Raw genomic sequence first — 17445 nt, 5'->3', positions numbered from 1 at the left:
ACATTTCCTGCAGGGTGGAACCTGTGTTGTTTATCGAATTTAAGTAGATCTCTGTGTTAAATTTGAAAGACACGCGCCATCACACTAAAATTTCACAAATTTTATCTATTTGTTAGGGTTCATAATAGGTCAAGTAGTTAATCATAAAGGCCTAAATAATGTGTACTCTTTTGTAACAACCCCCTAAGAAAGCTTAGTCAACACTTCCTCGAACTGTCAAAATCGCTTGTTGCTTCGTACCTTAGCCTTAAAAGTAGTTAGCGAGCTAGCCTTTAGCGACAGACACCGTACTTCAGCCTCTCACCGAACCATATTTCGAAAGCAAGAAAAAGTTTGTTGCTGAAAAAAATACAGCGAATTCTCGGTGGAAGACCGTTTAATCGTTCTGTTCCGTAACGTGGGTCCCGTCTCTACCGAAATATCGCTCTCGGGGAACGGTGTTTCGCGGGCTGAAGTGCAGCTGGATGTGACAGGTTCGTCAGCAGGTAAGCTGCAGGTAGTTAGCTTAGCAGCTAGCACCCTTTAGCTCTGACATTTTTATTACACATTTATTAGGACTTAATGGTGACCATAGGGGCTCTTTGGACAGTAGAGGCGGCTAAAGTGTTCCTAACGTAACTGTTAGCTATTCCAGTGTCATACATATTATTCGTTGACTTGTGGTGCGCTATGCTAGCTCCCAATCACTGCCTTGAAAGCTAATGAAAATAAGTTAAAGGTGGTGTCTATAAACACTGTACGGGTCACTGTGTTTGCTAATAGTGAAGTAGATAACGTTGTCCTGATCAAATATGTTGAGGATAGATTAAATAATAAAAAATGTATTATTAATTCCAGGCAGTCATATTATCAACCTGTTATGAGGCACCGTGGGTTTTGTGCAAAAGCCTCGAAATACTGTGGCAGGATTAAAAAAGGCTCTGTTTACTAACCAAGCAACATAGCACCACTAGCTTTTTCTGCATAAAAACGTGTATTTTAGTGTGTTACTGTCACACACTAGTTTGGAGCACTTGGACGTGTCTTCCCTACCAAACAACCTAAAAAAAGAGACATGGAGCTTCCAAACAGTATATAATATGCCAATCTACTACGGTAGCTGAACAATAGTTTTTGCACATGGGTATTATCAATGCATTTTGATTTGACTGGCTACTAGATTATGTACAGCAGCTGAGATTTCTGCAAATGTAACTTGACATCTGAGAACAGACCTGCACCAATGGCAGCACAGAGAGACAAGTAGCGACCATTACATTCAAATGAACAATCAGTACAACATTATCTTTACTCTGAAGACTTGAACTCGCTCCAAAACACACTGGTTGACCACTTGCCTACGTATCCATTAGGCACTTGTTTATTCTCAGTCATTATGTGTGTGATGGACTTACCAGAATTGGTTTGAAGCAACAGGAAGCACAAATATGCGCTGCTTGATATTTGATTACGACTAATAATAGAAAAAGGCAGCTACCCTTTGATTGATCTGTCTTCTGTGCCCTATTTCTGAGGCCAGTTATTTTCTGTGTTGTCTTCAACTATCCACTAGTAATAACCCTGAATACAAACAATTTTCTGTATTGGGGATCATTTTCAAACACAGTCTTAGTCCATCAATCATCATTTGCTATAATTAACTATTGTTTAAGTCTGAATGTTTGAAAATGAAGCTGCTTTGGGACACAGAATCCTAAATCTGGTTGTGTGTGAGTGAGCCAAATTGTTTAGGGTCAAACAGGACAGGGATAAAAAGAGGGGAGGGGACACCATGAGGGAAGGAAGTGGCTCAGCTTGTTTGTCTGCCAGGCTTTTGTTTGTTTTCCTGTCGGACAAATCTATTTAGGAGGTAGGCTATCTGAGGTCTGCCAGTGGAAATTAGCTACGAGCAGGGCTTGTTATACAGTTATTGACAGTTATTCAGTAATGTAGTTATTGAGTTAGAAGCAATGGAGCAGGCTGACCTGTAACTGTACTGTTCTTTTTTTGGATGAATGATGATAAATCATAACATATTGAGTAGTTTAATTTTATTGATCACACGAAAACCTATGATGTTACAATTTATATGGTTGTTGCTTTGTGTGAGTATTCCTTCTCCTTTATGCTGTGTAAGTATACATGATAGCATAATGAGATTACATTCTTGGAAGGTGTAAGGTGACACTTTTGCTTTTAACATAGGCTGAAATCCCACACTCTTGTTCATCCTTCATGTAATGGCAGGGCGCTTGTCTGTGTTATTTCCCTACAGGTGCCCTGATGCCTAAGATGACATCACTATTCAGTGTCATTTGCTGAGGTTGGCAATTTTTCATGCAAGAGAGAGATTAATCCCTTCATCCTCCATCTCCCCAAAAGTATTTGTAAAATGTTTTGCCTGTGGAGCATCAGAATATACAGTAGAGCTATCACAGCATAATTAAATGGTAAGTAGGTACGTTTACCATTGAACTGTACAACACGTTTAGCCTTACTCATGTAAAAGAAACACCCAGTCTGACATGTCATTCAAAGCCTTTGTATGAGACAGAGGCAGACAGAGAGAGAGAAAGAGACACAGAGAGACAGACAGTACAGCTGTTCTATTGAATCTGGATCGAAAAGTCATGAAGCTGGATCTCTGACTCATCAGTTCTATGACGCTCCAGTTTCACGGCTCATATGATGTCAACCAGTATGTGATCAGCTGGTTGGAGGGGGAAGGATGGCTGGGGGAGGACCAAGACTATGAAATCCCAGTCACATCTAGTCTTTTTTTCCCCAAGCAAATACTGATGCAATAACAGAAATGTTCACTACCATGTAATTTTCCAGTTCAGTAAACTAAGGAATTAGATTTTAAAAAGTGCTTGAAAGATAGCTTACAGAAATGAGAAAAACATATAGGTAAGGGATGAGGAGAAGTCCGGGGAGGAAAAGAGAGGCTGAGCAGAGTGTCTGGATGGTGGAGTAGATGGCAGAGGAGGAGGAGGTGGTGCAGTGCTTCCTGGGGGGATGTTATTAAATGCGATGATAGAACTTGTTAAGGACAGGACTGACCTTCATTACGTGACTGCAGCAACACTTTAATTACTGTTTTCTGCTATTGCTTTTTGCATGACAAATACGTGTAAACTTTTTTATTATTATTACTTTTTATTTTCAGAAAACAATTACAGTAATGTAATTAGGATCTCCAGGGGAAGCTTGGAGAAAAACTAAATAATGTGATAGCTAGCTTAACAGGGCATGAAATTGGGGAAATACCTTTCAAGATCAGCATTCAGGGGTTGTTACTGTAAGCGCAGTTTTCGACCCATCACTTATTTTACTCTATTCCAATAAAGAGCTATGATTCAGAATAGCTGTCCTTCTATTGGCTGGAGCAGTTAAGGGGCAGGGCCACAGGCTGTTGGGCAGGAAGGGGCTGGTTTTAGAGGTGTGGTGATGGGGGGGGTTGCTGGAAGTGTTTCAGCCAGATAGTTGGCGTAGACACCCTTCTGCTTCCTGCCTGCCTGCCTGCCTTGCTTGCTTGCTCCGTGGCTGAGAGGGTGAGAGAGAGAGAGACATCGAGAGAAAATCCTTGTCTAGGCATGGACCTCCGGCTGCAGCACTCAGCAGCTCGTGAGGAATGACAACAGTTCACATGGTCATTAACTCCAGTTGCTGTGGCTAAAGGGAGAGCTGAACTGTAGATCAGTGTCACAGAAGCACCGGGTGCCTCCTACAATTGGAACAAGCAACAGAGGCACACACCAAAGCTACGGGACCCAATGGAACGAGGTGGGAAAGAACTGCTGCGTGGCTTTTTTTTCTTTTTTTTTTTCTTCTTTAAGATTTTTTTTTAGGAGTTTTGCTGCAGTGTGCTGCATACCAGACTGGGTGGGGAGGGAGGAGAGGGAATGTTTTATCTGTGTGAGAGACAGAGTGTGTGGTTGAAAATGAAGGGAGAAAGGGAAGAAAATATAGACAGAGTGGGATAAATGTACAGGAGCTGTGGGAACATGCAGCCATACAGCAAGTTACTGCAGTTTCCAGCACTGTAATGAACTTTCTCTTTCAACTCCTAAGTGAGTTGACTCGTTCATTTTTGTTGCTACGTATTATTATTTTTGTGTAACATATTTTTCACTCCCTAGCAAGTGTTTTGTGTAGCATCTGCACTGTTGCATTGTCTGGTTATGACAGTTTTTTCTTGTCTCTGTGTGCAAATCCTCCAAATAAGAAGGGTTAGGTTTTTGTGTAGAACAGGATCAAGGTTTCAGCACTCCATGTATATGGACACAAATAGTTGATGACCTGATTAAGCAGGAACTTCACAGTTCTAATAAGGCCCGCATCATAATTAACCTTTAGAGTTAGATGAGGCACGGTTGACTTTCTGCTGTCTATCTAGATTTAGCTTTGTGCTAGACATTCGGCCTGGTGCGGTCAAGCAGTGGACAGCATGGAAAAGGCCAGGGTGGTGTCATACGTGTGGCTGTGGCTCAAGGGGAAGTGACTGCTTTCTAAAATTGAACATCAGTCCAGCCCTTCCTGTTGAGCAAAGAATAGGATAAGTCTCAGACAAGCACAAAATCCTTACTCCAAGAGCATGACAACCAAAAGTCCCCTTCCTCCTAAACTGATTCATGCAAATTGTACCTCAAGATGGTATTAAAAGGATTTAGTGGTTGGTAGCCTTGCAGACATCTTCTGCATGAAAGAGGGAGTTTGATTGCTCTGTGACAGGGTGAGTTTGCTGAATCATTCAGGTCTCATGTTTTTGAGTGCTGCAAATTGAAGACTTAAGATTTCTATTCACTTGATGTATTACACTTAAAATAACAAAGCTTGGCTATCCTGATATTATTCATGTTCATCTGAACAGCATTATTCACCTCTGGCTGCCAACTGTACTGTAATTAGAGGAAACAAGAACACTTACATTGTCCCATATCATGAGCAGGGCCATTCAGGTCGTTGTGGTTTAGCTAAGGCTATTATGATATAGGGCACACTTATCTGCTGACTCTGTGAAATGCTTATTGTGTCGCCCCTGAACATTAGCTTAGTCCTGGTATAGCCTCTGCTAAGCTCACTCACTTGTCCTTATCACTAATTTCATAAGCATCATAGTGTCCATAGTGTTAAATACGAATTAGGCTGCAGGGTGTACCCCTGCTCTGATCCTGTTTGGAAGATGCAAAGAAGCATTTTGCCAGCAAGCAGCTTATAATGTTATACTGGAAGCAACGTTAGGTTTGTTAGGAATGCATTCCTAAGGAGAACAGTTTTATAAAACTTGCACAATAAGGCTTACTCATTTTCCATCACTCTCTAGAAACTGAACATTTTTCTATTTCCCCTCTATAATAAGGCCCTTTTTCCACAGCCTTGAAAAACATTCACCACTTGCTCCTCTTCGCCATGCAAATAACTAACTAACTGTGGCTTGCCAGTATAAAATGGTAATAAATGGAAATTGAGCCACTCAGGTACCCTGCTCATGGGCTGAACTGCCATAGACATCTGTATTTCTACTTTATTTTTGTCACAAAGCTTATGACCAATGGAAACAGTCACACACAGGTAGCTTATCATCTCTGCTGAACAAATACAAGCAGCTAAGATAAACTCCGCAGCACAGCCGGAGTGTGCAGATACCAGACTAATGGGTTACATACGTGGTATTCAGAGGTCAAGCCAATGACTTTCACTCGAGACGCCAGTCCCGCTGACTCTCATTCAATTAAGCAGACTGACCAAGATAATGCCCTAGCCAGCTGGCCCTAGTAAGCGTCAGTAATCCATAAAGTCCAGTATTGTCGTGCTTTTCTTCACATCTCTGACCTGCTTTATCAGGTCACTGTTCATATCCACAGTTTGTACTAAAGACATGGAATAGACAGAGGCATTTTGCAGGACCTCAGGAGTTAAAGATGAACCGGATATATACTGATGTGCAGAATTTGGCTGGCACCCATTTTAATCCAGTTTCTTGAAAAACAAGATATTATGGGGTTTTCAGAGCCAAATATTAGACTAGTTTTTTACTCTGTTTTTCTGTAGAATGCTAATCTTCACAGGACAGATAATCTCTGAGGTCAAAACACAGGGGTGATGTATGGTCCCTTCCTACCTGTCGACCATCTGTCTTTCTGTCCCTTCATATCATTAGCATTGTCAGCATGGTTGCTAAGCCTAGCGTAAATTAAGGCAGGCTGCATGTAGGTGAAGCACATCAACAGAAGCTAAGGTAGCCCAACCCATGCCAGAGGCATGTCATCCAAGGACATGTCAAACCAGACAAAACCAAACTGTATGCACTGTCTCTAAACTCAATTACAGTCTTCCAAAGCAGTCATCACTGCAAAGCAATTTTCTGTGCAAGCAGGTTGGAACGGGTGGAGGAGAGTGTCGGGTGTGATGTGTGACAAAAGAGTGTCAGCAAGAATGAAAGGAAAGGTGGTGAGACCAGCCATGTTGTCTGGTTTAGAGACAGTGGCACTGAGAAAAAGACTGGAGGCAGAGCTGGAGGTAGCAGAGCTGAAGATGTTGAGGTTCTCTCTGGGAGTGACGAGGACGGATAGGATCAGGAATGAGTCCATCAGAGGGACAGCTCATGTTAGATGTTTTGGAGAAAAAGCCAGATTGAGATGGTTTGGACATGTTCAGAGGAGGGACAGTGAAGACATTGGTAAAAGGATGCTGAGGTTAGAGCTGCCAGGAAGGAGGCCTAGAGGAAGACCAAAGAGGAGGTTCTTGGATGTAGTGAAGGAGGACATGAGGGTAGTTGGTGTGGGTGAGGAGGATACAGAGGATAGGGTTAAATGGAGGCAGATGATTCGCTGTGGTGACCCCTGAAGGGAGCGGCCGAAAAGAAAAGAAGAAGAAGAAGTGTTTGAGTTCATTGTGCTCTTAGGATGGGATGTTGTTATATGACAAAGATAACAGTTTTCCCCTTGGGATGGCAGTTTGTTTTCTAGCAGAGTTGGTGGTATGAAAGTAAAAGGGCTCAGTTGATACTGCTAAAGGTTTACCTTACCGAACATGTTTTAGCTGTGCCATTTCATTAATATGCATCCTTGCCATTAAAAATCATTTGGTGAAGCACAAAAATACTGCAAATAAAAATGGTGAATCTGTGTACTGTAAAGTTGTAATTGTTCTTTGAAATCTAAATGGGCTGATCTTATCATTTCCCATATTGATTAATTTATTGGCAATTTTATTTGTCTGCTAAACATTTAGCGTATAAATTAATGATGTAGTCACTGCCTGTTACTTTCTATTTGGGAGAAACAGCAGAAGTATTTACTGTCATAGTGTTATAGTCTTAGAAAAAGAAATTTATTCACAAAATCTTTGTGTTTATACTTCAATGAATTAATTGAAAAGTTGAATTAGTGATCACTTCATTTAATTTTCTGTCATCAAATTCCATGATCATATTGCGCAAAGATCGGGTCTTAAAAGTACAGGAACAGAGGTGTAGTCATGTTCCTGCATGATTTTTATCAAACCATTACCCACATGACGGTGCTGTAGATCTTCAGTCCTTTCATGAAAAACATAGTTTGGATGTTGCCTGTTGAATTCTTCAGGTGACCCCAACCAAATCTTATCCAGATTGTTGGACTACTGATAATCATAAAAGCCTTCAGTGCTGTAAACCTCCACTTTCTCCACAGACAAGAAAAAATAAGGAATTTGTCCCCCAACCATTTTAGCACAACTTGCTACATCACTTGAGGCCAAATCATTTCACAGAGAAATGGTGCTGTTGTCCGTTCTCAGATTGTAGATGAAGTAGGTTAGCTTCATTGTAGACTTCTTATGGCTTCTAAAAATAAGTAGGGATTAATTGTTAAAGGTCAGATCTGACATGATTCTTACCTGACTGTCTCTTCTGCACCAATTGGCTCTCCCCCTGGGGATATGGTGTGAAATTAAATCCTGCCGTGGAGAGTGGAGCTTGGGCGTCAGTACAATCGGACGAGGAAGCTTCTCATCTCATTTCACATGATCAGCACTAAAGTGGGACAATATGGTTAGTTAGACAATGGTTGCGATTTACATGCCTGAAACACTATAGAGGTGACTTCAAAGGGAAGCTACTGTATATTTCTGTCAACAAAAAAACAGCCACACCCTTAAAGATTTCAGCCATTTATCCTGTTGAAGTCTTCAATTAAAGAGTAAGTTAAAGATTACAGTTCAACTAACACACCAAGAAGAAGGTTGCTGTTAAGCTCTGCAGGATAAAAAATGCTATGCTCAACCCAAAGCTGACAAGACCTGTATGACAATATACTCACATGATACCTGTCTTAAGTGTTTCAGCGTATGACTGGATATATGAAATGGGTTTCTTCTTCACTTAACTTTAGTTTGACAACTTGCCCTTATTAACACCAAGTGGTTCTTGTCGTCTTTAGAAATTTGTCAAGAGAGTGTTGTTACGGTGTTTAACATTTTCTTGGGGTTCCTCCTTTTCTTGTCGGTTTTCATACATATGTTTATCTGGTAAAAAACATTAAAGTAATGGGGGAATCTTTTACCAGAGCTGTAGGTTTTTACAATCCTCCTCCTGGTGTTCTCAGCCCCCTTTTCCTACCACCAGTTAACAGAAAAGCCTTTCCAGATGTCCCAAGAAAAACGATCCCTGTGCAGTAGCTTACTAAAGGATTTTGTACTCTCGAGCTAAAGGTCACTTCCTCAGATTGTTGCTCCACCAATTGTTCCCTTTTTCCCTTGACAACAACCAGACAGAGAGACCAGCATCTTAACAGGACATAGCAAGGCACACATGGCCGTCTTCCACTTGTGAATATAAATTGACAGGGTGCTGTCATTGTCATTGAGCCGGTATCTAATTTGGCTGGTGGGAGACCAGTGAATGTTGCAGGACACTGGGCAGTGTCATAATCGTGTCTGGGACTGGCATATGCATCTGTCTCGGTCTCTCTGTGGCTGCTGGACGACTGCCTAGAATAGTGCTGTGCTCCGCAGTTTTCTATTGGCTGCACCATCCCACTGTGCATGGCTCTACAGGGCGGATTGGACCCTGGGGCTTTTTTCTATCTCTGCTCTGACTCAGTGCTCTTGTCCACGGTCTCATAGCACAGAGGCCTTTGCCATTCACTGCTTTGTATGCAATATGTTGGAGAGCCAGTGGGGTTGTAGTCATGCATACAATGGCACACAGTAGTGACTGGGGTCTTAAGTCGAATTGGTTTCTGTATAACCTCACAACTGCCTTTTCTCTGGCTTATCAGTCCTGTATGTTTTTACACCTGTAGGGCAGTATGTGCCCAAATTCAGGTTGACGTGCACGCACAAACACTGTTAATGCCTGTTAAAGCCTATTAGGTAAATCACTGGCCATCATATTTAGCAAGCTGTTTTCTCACTCTAAAAATAATCTTTGTTTTGTCTCTCTCTTTCTGTTTCTATTTCTTTCCATTTCAGATCATTGACAGAAAGTGCCTTGTGAGACAACATCCCTACTTGACGATTTCCTGGGCATTTCTGAAGAGGTCCAGACTTTTCCTTCTGCAGTAGTGACACGATATAGCTCAACGTGCCCTGACCACTTGATTTGTCCTTACCTGCTCGTAGTGTGAAGAAACTGCAGGTGAAGAGGCGGAGCTACTGCAGTGTGGGCCAAGGTGCCAAAGCACAAAGAGCAGTTCCTGAAGACTTTTTAACAATAGGAAGGCACAAAGGTTGTGTTGTCTCAAACTGTGCCATCACACCTCAAAATAGTACCACTTTTGCTCCCCAACATCCTGTCTTGCACAGATATCATCAGTCATACAGAGGACATTTTGGGGACATCGGTACCACCAGTAGAGCATGCTCCCTCTGCCTTGTCAGAGGTCCTCACCTGAGACTTACTGATTGATGAACAATCAGCTGTTTGACAGACAAACTCTACATCAGTGGTGCAGTCCCATGCTCCGGTCACAGAGTCTTTGCCAGTTCATTACCTCCACCTTCCTGTCCACAAGGACAAACCTCATGCAGTGACCTGAAGCAGATGTTTTACAGCTGCATGTTCCATTGGTTATAGTTGCTGTATGTTTTATTTTTTTATTAGAATAGTCTGAAGCACCTCCACAGAGGATAGTTCCCTTCTTAAACCAAGTGGCTCTGCTCCAGCTCCACAACCAACACTACTGACATGGCACTAAATATTGCCTCGATACGAGACACAAAATGGCTGACCCTGGAAGTGTGCCGGCAGTTTCAGAGAGGGACTTGTTCACGCAGTGATGAGGAATGCAAATTTGCCCACCCACCCAAAAGCTGCCAAGTGGAGAATGGGAGGGTGATTGCCTGCTTTGACTCTTTAAAGGTAAGGACTCTTAAGTACAATGGCTATCTGCCATGTTGTGGTAAGAATTTATAAATTTTACTCTGTTTCCTACTTGGCATTGGATACAAATTGATATCAAATCTGTATCTATTTAGACCTTTTCAGAGGTTAATTTGTTGTCTTGAATGGCATACAGGTAACACTGTAGAAACAATGCTTTCTACTTGTTAGTTTCTTACTCTTTACACAACCTCATGGAACTGTCAGATGTTTGCTGAATAATTGGATTACATCTGCAATACAAATATAGCTCCTGGCATAAAATGTTACGGCTCTGTGGTTCCTAATGGTCGGTGGGTAGAAGGTTGTCTTCTCAAATTACCTTGCATGTCAGGGCTGCATGCTGTGCTGCAGTTAGCAGACCAGTGTGACCTATGAAGCTAAGGGCCAGAGAGGTATGTTGTCATGTTCACAATCATCACAGCTGTGTGTATGTGTTTGTATTTTTGCACAGTAAGTTTTTCTAATGTTACCATGCCTTGTGCATCACCTGACCTTGTGGCCAAACATTTGATGGCCTTAAGTTGTTCTAGGTCTTCTATTCCTGGCCAAATGTCAGCAGCCACACATAACCAACAAACAACATAAACAGCCAGAACTTGTTTTGTAATGTTTGGTCATTACAGATCCAAGAAGAGGTAGGCATTGTGTCATCAAGACAAGGTTAATCAGCTTTTCAACTCGAGGCCAAGTTCACAATTTTAAATGGGCAGAAATTTTGACTCCTTTGGATGACATGAGGCCTTAAAGCCATTTTGAAATATTTTTGCCTTTAGTAAAGGCCTGCAGTGTATCTGCTGACCCTTCCTTAAAAGGTGTTATGCTGCTCTTACATTTGTTATGTTGACTACTCTTAGTACGGCACAGTTTTTGCTTCTCTGTACTGGTAAAATACCTTAAAGTACTTTAACACCAGAGACACCAGAGAAAAGTCTCCGCAATTATAGCAAGGTCATTTGATACAAGGCCTCATATGCTGCTCATAAGCTCACTACATCCAACAGCAACCTATTATTTTCAAGCTGTGTGGGGGGAAAAAAGCTATGACAATGATAAATACCCAAAGAAACTAGAGCAGAACACTGGAACAGTGAGTTTGTCTTTTTTTTTTTTTTTGAAGTCTGCACTGTACCTGTGTGTCACATGTACACCAGTGCAGTGTGTGGACAATGCAGTTCACATTTTTCAATGCTGTGCATGAGGTCAGTGACAATAACAGGCTGACCAAGAGCTGTTCTTAATTCTCATAATATATTTTGCTATACTTTAAAAATAGTGTTTTGCAGAGACATTGTTACTCATATAGTGAATTATTTATTTGATGCTATGAAAACAAGCAGCATTTGTGGCGCTTGCTCATGGTACGGCTTGCTGACTTACTGCTTTCAGTCAGCAGTCAATTGACATACTTTCCCAGCTGTCAGATTTTGCAAGCTATTATCTTTAATAAACATAATAGGGACTGATTTGCTGTTGCATCACGGGAAGGCCTAACATGCATCCTCTGCAAATAACATGATTTTTGCTGTTTCAGTCATCGCTGACTGAGGAAACTAAATGACCGGAGCACTCAACCTCATAATAGTGCCAGCTCTCATTTAAACTGATCTTAGTGACATTTCCTCTACTAATAGTGGCAATAAGGATTTCTCTCAGAGGTTAGATAAGTTAAGATAAATTTTATTCATCATCAAAGAGAAATTCAGATACTAGGTACTTCTACTCAGGTCAGCAACCTGACCTGAGTAGAAGAACTTGGGGATTCTGCAACCCCTTTTGTCTGATTACATGAATTATCTTTTTTTGCACTATTATTTATTCAGAAGTCTTTATGTCAGTCTGGTCATTACTGGCAGCCTTGATGATTACATCAAGATAAAACATTTGCAGGATTCCACACAGGGACTGTAATTCTGTTCCATTGTTTTCATGAGACTCCATCTACTTAAGGGATACTTGACTATAGTGACTAAAAGCATCACCTTCCTTATCTGACTCAGGGTGTTTTGACACTGTTATTAAGCATTTGAAAAAGAGGTATTTGTATCATCTTTGACATCAACATGGCATGGTATCAGTTGCATCATGTATGGACTAACAGAATCCATCTCACTGCTGGTGCTGTGTGCTGTATGTTTTTATGGACTTTTAGACAGTTTATCTGGATTAAGAGAGGGTTAGTTGGTTTTAATTGGTTATTTATATAGTCTTGAGCAACAGGTTTCTCCATGAGATTAAGCTAGGCAACCAATTTAGCAATCTGCCTCGATACAAGTGTCATGGCTCCCAGTCAGTGATGACAGTGATGGTGATATTGCTCATGCAGGACTGTTTTTTTTTTGTCTATAATTGTGTGTAACTCTGAAATATTTGTTACATTTCCTCGGCTTTGTGCCAGTGACCCAACACTGTTTAGTGCAGGTTGCAATTTTTTTTAATACTATTATTAACCTAGGAATTCTGCTGTTGTCGTTGTTGGCTGCTCTGTGTGAAGCCCCCAGCTAATAGCTTAACACAGCTGAGCTGTCAAATGTATAGACAGTATAATTGCAGCCACTATTCCCCCCCCCCCTCACTTTTCACCATTCAACCCTGTGACACATTGAAAATACAGGATTGTCTGTACTTTTAGCTCCAACTGACTCCCTCTTGCAAAGGCTTGTGACAACTAAGAGAATGAATGCTTTATTATGCATTAGGAAGTGTGTTTCGCTCCAGAGCAGGCTGATTTCCACTCCATTACGCTAGTATCATCTTCCAGGGTCTTCTCAACTGATAGGGTTATCATGCCAGAGTTTTGTGCTGCCAGGCGTGACTTGGCCAGTGATCAGAAGGGTCCTTTTCATAAACATGTAAAAGGTACGGCTCAGGAGAGTAGTAGAGTAGGAGGTGTAACTCTGTTGTTACACTTGTCTACAGCGGTAGGCAAGCATGCCAACTCAGTGGAGAGTTTGAATGTTCCCATTGTTGTTTTTTTCCAGACGGAGGTGGTAAAAACATCATCTGTAATGACAACGGTACCTTGTTGAATTGCCATATATTCAGATCTCTAACTTTGCAGTCCATTGCCAAAATAAAATAAACTGTTTTCCTTGTGTGCTCTGCAAGCAGACCCATGCAATCACTTATGACTTCATTTTTTAGCCTATGATTTACTGACTGGGCTGCCAAGATAAAAAAAAAAAAACTTTTAGATGAGATAATGTAAATTACAGGTGTCTGACTCTTGACAATCATCTTCTGCAGTGCAGCTTTTAAAAGGTGTTATTAATTTTAAACACAATGCAGCGGTAGTATTCAGAAAGGCTGCTGTCATTGCTTGTGGAAAGAAGTAGAGAAGAGATAAGTGCTCCGTATATATATATATATATATATATATATATATATATATAAAAATAAATTACATTTTAGAGCATTATTCAGTTATTGCTTCTGTGTGTGCATGTGTCCTTATTGTTGAGGCCTTTCAGAGAAGGGGTTTGTTAGCAGCCATACAGTGGCAGTCATGTTGCATTCATTGGAAGCACTGGGCAAGATAACGGACAACTGGCAAGATAACAATAGCCGAAACATGTGGTTTTGCATTTTCTGTTCTGACTGTTCTTTTATGGGAGTAATGACAAAGCGCTTCCTTTGCTCCTGATCATAAAACTGTCCTGACTCCGTCATGCTGCTTTTAAACTTTCTGTAGTGCAATGTCTAGGGGGTATTTTCGTCCCCCCCCCCGCTCCACATTATAGGTTTTAGAAGAAGATTCAATGCTACATTTGTCACCTTAAAATTGGACTAGCTGCTTCATCTCTGTCCAACTAAAGCTGTATTCACATCTGGTCAGTAAACAACTGCTGGCTCACTTAGTAGCATCATTTTTAATTAAGACATGACTTGAAACTTTGGCAGTGGTGCAAAAATGGCATTGGCACCGTAGCTCAACAGCACAGTTCTAGGTTGTAAATTCACATGTGTAATAACTGCTATCGCACCATTTAACAGTACTGAACCAAAAGTTCAATCAAGTAAAAGTCAAACCAAGTAGACTTGACTCTGAAAGTCTAAATCTGTACCATTAAATGAGATTGATTCCACTCCTTCCTTGCAACTTTAACATCATTCACTGCAGAAGGTGATATATAATCAATACTGGCAGCACTGAGTCTCCAGCAGAGACACAGATGACGTGTCATAGTTGAGGCCATTTCCTTTAAGCTGTAGGAAATGGGCAGGAATACCTACATTAAGGGAGTAAATGCAGTCACACCAATTGTGTGATGATGTGACATTGGCTATGACCTGAGCAGAGGCCTTTTTTGATGCTTTTTTCTCTTTTGTACTTCTCTCTTCTCTGACTGAGGTGGACTGGATTGTATTTCTTTTCTCTGCAGTAAACGACTGATCATGTCCCGAGAAATTGACTCAGTTTATGTTTATGACTGCCTGTCATTACACAAAAATGACATAATACATGTAGCCAGATTGTAAGTAAAGCAGAAAATAACTCTGATAAAAGGTAGCTCATGCAGAGTCGTTTAAAGTTTTTTCTATACTGCAGAAAATTTATTTTACACATATGTATGTCCAGAGACCGTTTTAGTCATATATACAGTATATGTCTAAAACTATAGATATATTTTTGTCAAGACCCTTTTCAAGAGAAAAGTCAGATTTGTATTAGCATGGGCTGTTTATATTTTCTTCCCTACAATTTCTGTTCCAATTTTACCAACTGCATCCAAGCCTGACTGAGCTTCAGTAAACTGAGAGGTGGAGTATAGTCTGGTGCATCTTGACACTATCATGTTTCCTCAAGTTGTCAAAAAGAAAAGTGGTGAAGCAGGAGAAACAATAGCAGCTACTTTCAGGTCTGTTCTCATTTGTATCACAGACTTGGTGCTGTCCCCCTGGGGTTGAGGTGCCCTGGTTTCTCTCACTTGGTAAGAATATCTTAATCCGGACTCTACTTTAAAAGAGCATGTGTTTTTTGGGGTGTGGGATTGCTGAAACCAGTAAATAAAAGAAGCAAAGGAATATGGATCGAAGGAGACGCAGTGTAGAAAGTGCTTCAGTCAAAGCAGTGAAGAAATAAAGGTGGGGACAAGAGGGCTTTCCTGTCTGCAAGTGACAGGTCTAGCCAAGCAGGTGCCCATGGCCTTGAATTTGTTTCTCTGCAGCGACACCCACACAGAAACCAGACAGTGACGCTTTTAAAGTTTTTTAGTTCAGTAATATTTCTGAATTAATTGTAACCCACTTGGCTTTTTGAATTTATATTTTTTTGGATCTTTAGAAAGTTCAGTGAACATGAAGGTTATGCCCATGGCCTCCTCTTTTGTTTTAAAAGTTGGACTCGACTGCATGCCTTGGTGTAATCCTTTTAAACTGGGCCACACCCTGGGCAGAGCAAACATGTGAAGGGGAATGTATGCGGTACAGCAGGAGTTGGTGTTTCCCCAGGGTCATTCACCCAGACACAAAGAGGTACTGACTTAAGCATAACACAGGGCCACTGTGGATCTGCCATGCTTTGATGAGTCCCTAGGAGACACCCAGTGCTACCTTGAATTCAGATATATGCACACACACTCACTGCCTTTCCAGTGCAAACCATGGTAAATTTTATTTGATCCATGCGATTTTACCTTGTATGACTCACAACCCCAGTGCAGCTGATATCAAAGAAATCACAAGAATAGGAAGTGATAAAAGTGAAGGAGGAAGTCAGATCAGTTCACTATTAAAATCTCATGACCCAGAGATTGTGTTGTCAGGGGCTCACTATAAACTGGAAATATGTGACCATTTATTTTGTGTGAATGACATTTTAACCACAGTAACAGAGCAGTGTGACATGATTTCTAATAGATGTACTTGATATTATCATTTTATTTTGCTTTCTGTCCGTGAGCTTTTTTTTAAATGTTACCGTCAGTGTATTTTTGCTGAAATTGATATACTGAATACTTAGGTTATTGATGTTCCTGCAGATTTATAATATGGTATTGTTCTGCTGCTGAGCAGTTCATATAGCAAGGGCACATGCTGGCATTTTAAATGGGCCTCAGCTCTGACCCACATCTGTGTGTCACTATGTTGCAGTATGTACTTTTGAGAGAGCCAACAATTTTGCTGTGATCCCCTAATTTCACAGCCGCCCTCTGGGTCCTGCTCAGAAGTTGACGTAGCCAACTGTAGACGCTGTGTTTAGGATATTCAGACATTACAAGAAAAGTTTTTTTTAACTCCCCTAAGCCAGTAATATAGTTCTAGTTTCCAACTTTTAAACTGTTTTCCAGAGAATATGTAAAATCACAGTTCATTAATTTGGGATTGCTGGTTTGTAGTGTTTTGGTAGCAAATCTATAGCAACAGGAATTGTGGTGAACAGTTTTGCCACTAAAAATAAAACAGAGCCAACTGAGAATAGTCGGGGAGTGGTGCATTTGCAAGACAGTTTTTTTCTGTCTGAAGTGAGAATATTTCAGATGTCAGAAAGGAGAGAATGAGCAGCATTTAGCTTGTTGAACACTACAGGCTTGCAGGTTAAGCTGCAGTTAAAAATTCTTTAATCTGAAATACAAAATACACAATAAAATCATATCAAAATGACTGCTTTGATTACAGATTTCAAGCCTAGATATACATTTAATCAGGGAAATTCTTGATATCTTACATTTGTGTTTAGAATTTAACATCGGGCCTTCTGTAAATGTAGGGTAGTCTGTCTGCACTGCACACAGTCTGTCCACACTGCTGATGCACAGTCTTTGTTTTAGAACTATATATAAAAGAAAATGTATGGCACTTCTGTTGCTTAATGTCAAATTGAATAGTAGGTGTTCGTCGCCCAGTGAGCCGCCTGCAACATGATGAAGAGACTGAGCACTGAAAAATCTGCCCATCTGCTGTACCAGTGTCTCACCTGGTCTCAATCCACCCACTGCCTCTGACTCATCCTCATTTTCCATCTTGCTCTGCAGCCCACAGTGCTGATAAAGTTCTCTGCATTTTTTCTCTCTCTGAAAAACAGCAACTTAAATCACACTGCAAAATCAATGCCATCCTTACATTTGATGATTTCAAATCGAGCTTGACTCAAATTCCCT

The 17445-nt window shown here is 40.9% G+C and overlaps 1 protein-coding gene across 16 annotated transcripts in view; it reads left to right on the top strand.

The window, feature by feature from the left end:
* Positions 1-204: 204 nt before the first annotated feature.
* The window catches only part of LOC113127388 (muscleblind-like protein 2a), a 47565-nt gene continuing 30324 nt past the window's right edge, over positions 205-17445 (top strand). For 2 of the 16 annotated variants that reach the window (XM_026301898.2, XM_026301894.2), the window contains exons 1-3: positions 207-485; positions 2255-2429; positions 9436-10324. In XM_026301898.2, coding sequence (XP_026157683.1) covers positions 10151-10324 — 174 coding nt within the window. In that variant the 5' untranslated portion in view covers positions 207-485; positions 2255-2429; positions 9436-10150. Of the gene's footprint in view, positions 486-2254; positions 2430-2469; positions 3766-4590; positions 4715-9435; positions 10325-17445 lie in introns of those variants that run through there. The other 14 variants (XM_026301896.2, XM_026301887.2, XM_026301902.1 and 11 more) reach the window with 12 other exon arrangements.

Source organism: Mastacembelus armatus, chromosome 2 (genome assembly GCF_900324485.2).
Source record: "Mastacembelus armatus chromosome 2, fMasArm1.2, whole genome shotgun sequence".
NCBI classification, from domain to species: Eukaryota; Metazoa; Chordata; class Actinopteri; order Synbranchiformes; family Mastacembelidae; genus Mastacembelus; species Mastacembelus armatus.
The sequence above is the reverse complement of the archived record's forward strand: the minus strand, read 5'-3'. Positions and strand labels throughout refer to the sequence as shown.